At 42.4% G+C, this 2,782-nt stretch overlaps 1 protein-coding gene across 2 annotated transcripts in view; it reads left to right on the top strand.

Annotated features, from left to right (window-relative positions):
* The window catches only part of abcb6a (ATP-binding cassette, sub-family B (MDR/TAP), member 6a), a 9,035-nt gene that overhangs the window by 1,469 nt on the left and 4,784 nt on the right, over window positions 1-2,782 (top strand). For both annotated transcript variants that reach the window (XM_035677760.1, XM_035677759.1), the window contains exons 3-9: window positions 597-737; window positions 884-1,073; window positions 1,464-1,556; window positions 1,706-1,898; window positions 2,077-2,198; window positions 2,311-2,420; window positions 2,528-2,593. In XM_035677760.1, coding sequence (XP_035533653.1) covers window positions 597-737; window positions 884-1,073; window positions 1,464-1,556; window positions 1,706-1,898; window positions 2,077-2,198; window positions 2,311-2,420; window positions 2,528-2,593 — 915 coding nt within the window. The remainder of the gene's footprint in view (window positions 1-596; window positions 738-883; window positions 1,074-1,463; window positions 1,557-1,705; window positions 1,899-2,076; window positions 2,199-2,310; window positions 2,421-2,527; window positions 2,594-2,782) is intronic.

Raw genomic sequence — 2,782 nt, 5'->3', positions numbered from 1 at the left:
AGTATTTATTAAACACAGGTGGGTCTTTTGACTCTCCCTGCTCAAAGCCTTCTTGCCTGTCCTGTTTTCAAGCATTACAAACATGCGTAACACCACTGATAGGGAGTGCTAGACTAGAGCCTCTTTTTTTTTTTTTGCTGACTCACTGCCCAGTCTGACAAAATCTTGCCCCGCCCACACCAGTCAGCTGCAGTAGTTTTCAACCTTTTATATAAATGTCAGCATGACTTTACAGTAATTTTGGTCATCTTACTGTTGTTTGAAGGGTCATTTGTATTCTTTTATCCATCCCTAACTTAAAATGTAAAATGTTTATCCTACTGTTGGAGTATTTTACTCAATTTGAAACTTGGAAGTAGGTGAAGAAACATTGTATTTATAACAGTAACTTGTATGAATGATAGTAAGTAATAATAAGTAATAATAAGTTACTCAGAGACTTGGTCATTGTTTGATAAATGACACATCTAATGCAGTCATCAGTTCAGTTATTTTTCTCATACACGGCTGCATTATGAGCATTAAATGTACATCTCTCCACTGTTACATGCTGGTATCTATATTGATCTGCTCTTAATTGCCTGTGAACCCCTCAGGTGCACTTTGCTCTGTGGCTGATGCGCTACATCGGCACCGGGCTGCTCTTCTTCATCGGACTCAAAGCTCCAGGGTTGCCACGGAGACCATACATGCTACTGATAAACGAGGATGAGCGGGACGTGGAGAACAGTGGACAGGTAGCGTGACGCACAAAAGTAAAAAGTTGTCCAAAGGTGAAGTACAGATACCTGAAATACTATCTGTACTTCGTTACTTCCATTATACGCTATGCAATGTTGTGTTTGGTATTTAATATATTAATCTCTATTAATCTCTACCTCAGAGTCTTTTGGGCAGAACAGAAGAGAACGAGTCTACCTGGAAGGGTTTCTGGAAGAAAGTCCGCCTCCTTGCTCCCTACATGTGGCCCCGGGGGAACATCTCCCTCCAGCTGCTGGTCCTCTTGTGTTTGGGGCTGCTTGGAATCGAGAGAGTTATTAATGTCTTTGTACCCATTTACTACAGGAATATTGGTGAGTGATATCTTTTTACCTTACCCTGTAGACTCAAATGTACATTTATATGTTAAATGTTGTGTTGCTGCAACAAGCCTGAGCCGCAAGCTAATAGTGGATTTAACTTATTCAGTTTGATGCCAAAACATAATGTTGAATATACACCTAGTGACGTGCAGATATACTCATCGAGTAACACACACTGTTCCTCAGGATGTGTGATAAAATTAACACATCCGTCTCCTGATAGTTTACTACCTCCAGAGGGCCGAGGACACAAAAAATAACACCTTACAAATTTTACGTGTCTCATTTTATTGTCTTGTTTATCTACCACATCTTCAAGCTAAATGTCTGACTGTCACACTTTTTTCCTCATTTACTTTTATGTCTTTGTCCCGGTCTCAGTGAATGAACTGACTGATGGAAGCAGCTGGCACACTCTGGCTACTACAGTGTGTATTTATGTCCTGTTCAAGTTCCTGCAGGGCGGCGGGGCAGGTAGGACTAACTCATTCATGCTCTGGACGCGTCATGTAGAGAGTGTCACAGAAAGACGCACAAATACGTGATAATAAGTGATACTGCACATTTAGTGGTAGAGTTAAGGCCTGTTGATCACTTTCACCATTATCTCCTCCTCTTCCCAGGTGCCTCGGGGTTTGTCAGTAACTTGCGCTCTTTCATTTGGATCCAAGTGCAGCAGTTCACCAACCGCATGATTCAAGTGCGCCTCTTTGCCCACTTGCACTCCCTCTCTCTGCGCTGGCACCTAGGCCGCAAAACCGGCGAAGTGCTGAGAAGCGTCGACCGCGGCACCACTTCCATTAACAGCCTGCTCAGGTAGGATGCCGCTGGATGTGATGGAGGATAGCTTTGCTGCAACTATCCGGCTCATCAGATACTTATGTTTTATATCAACATTGAGCAGAAAATTCCAGTCATGTAGTGGGACCAGGGTTCTTTCTGGAGCCATATTTTTCCTGCAATTAACTCAGCTGTCACCTTTTTCCCCCCACAGCTACATAGTGTTCAGCATCGTGCCGACCATCACCGATATTGTCATTTCTATCATCTACTTCATCACTTACTTCAATGCCTGGTTCGGCCTTATTGTCTTTGTCTGCATGGCGCTGTACCTCAGTAAGTCCAAATTGAAATGAATTGATAATATTAAGCAATGTGATTTGGTTTAGTTGAATGTATCCACAGATAAAACGTTCTCATTTTCATTGCCTGATAATGTTTCCACCAGCTCTGACCATCATCATCACCGAATGGAGGACCAAGTTCAGGCGGAACATGAACCAGATGGACAACAACGCCAAGTCCAAGGCCGTGGACTCCTTGTTAAACTTTGAGACGGTACATCAAACTCTTTGTCTTCCGCCTGCCTTTTTGCTTCATGAAGAGGTTCCATTTATTTCAAGATGTCAAATGTTGTTCTACTTATTCTTTTGTCTGTTCATTAGGTAAAATACTACAATGCAGAGAGCTACGAGGTCAGCCGATTCGAGGACGCCATCTTAAAATATCAGGTAAGTCAGAGGTATTGAGACAAGTGTCCATTTTGACCCTACTATTGGTCTACGTAGAGCTAAAAACCACCGTAATATTTTTGTAATACCTGGTGTGTCCACAACTTCCTCTGCTGTTTTACTTTAGCAGAATACTGAACACAGTCTTTGGCATGAGAAGAATGTGCTGGGGTCTCATTTATAACCGTT

This window comes from Morone saxatilis, unplaced genomic scaffold, assembly GCF_004916995.1.
Source record: "Morone saxatilis isolate NCDOM2014 unplaced genomic scaffold, NCSU_SB_2.0 Contig6, whole genome shotgun sequence".
In the NCBI taxonomy this organism is placed as follows: domain Eukaryota; kingdom Metazoa; phylum Chordata; class Actinopteri; family Moronidae; genus Morone; species Morone saxatilis.
The sequence above is the reverse complement of the archived record's forward strand: the minus strand, read 5'-3'. Positions and strand labels throughout refer to the sequence as shown.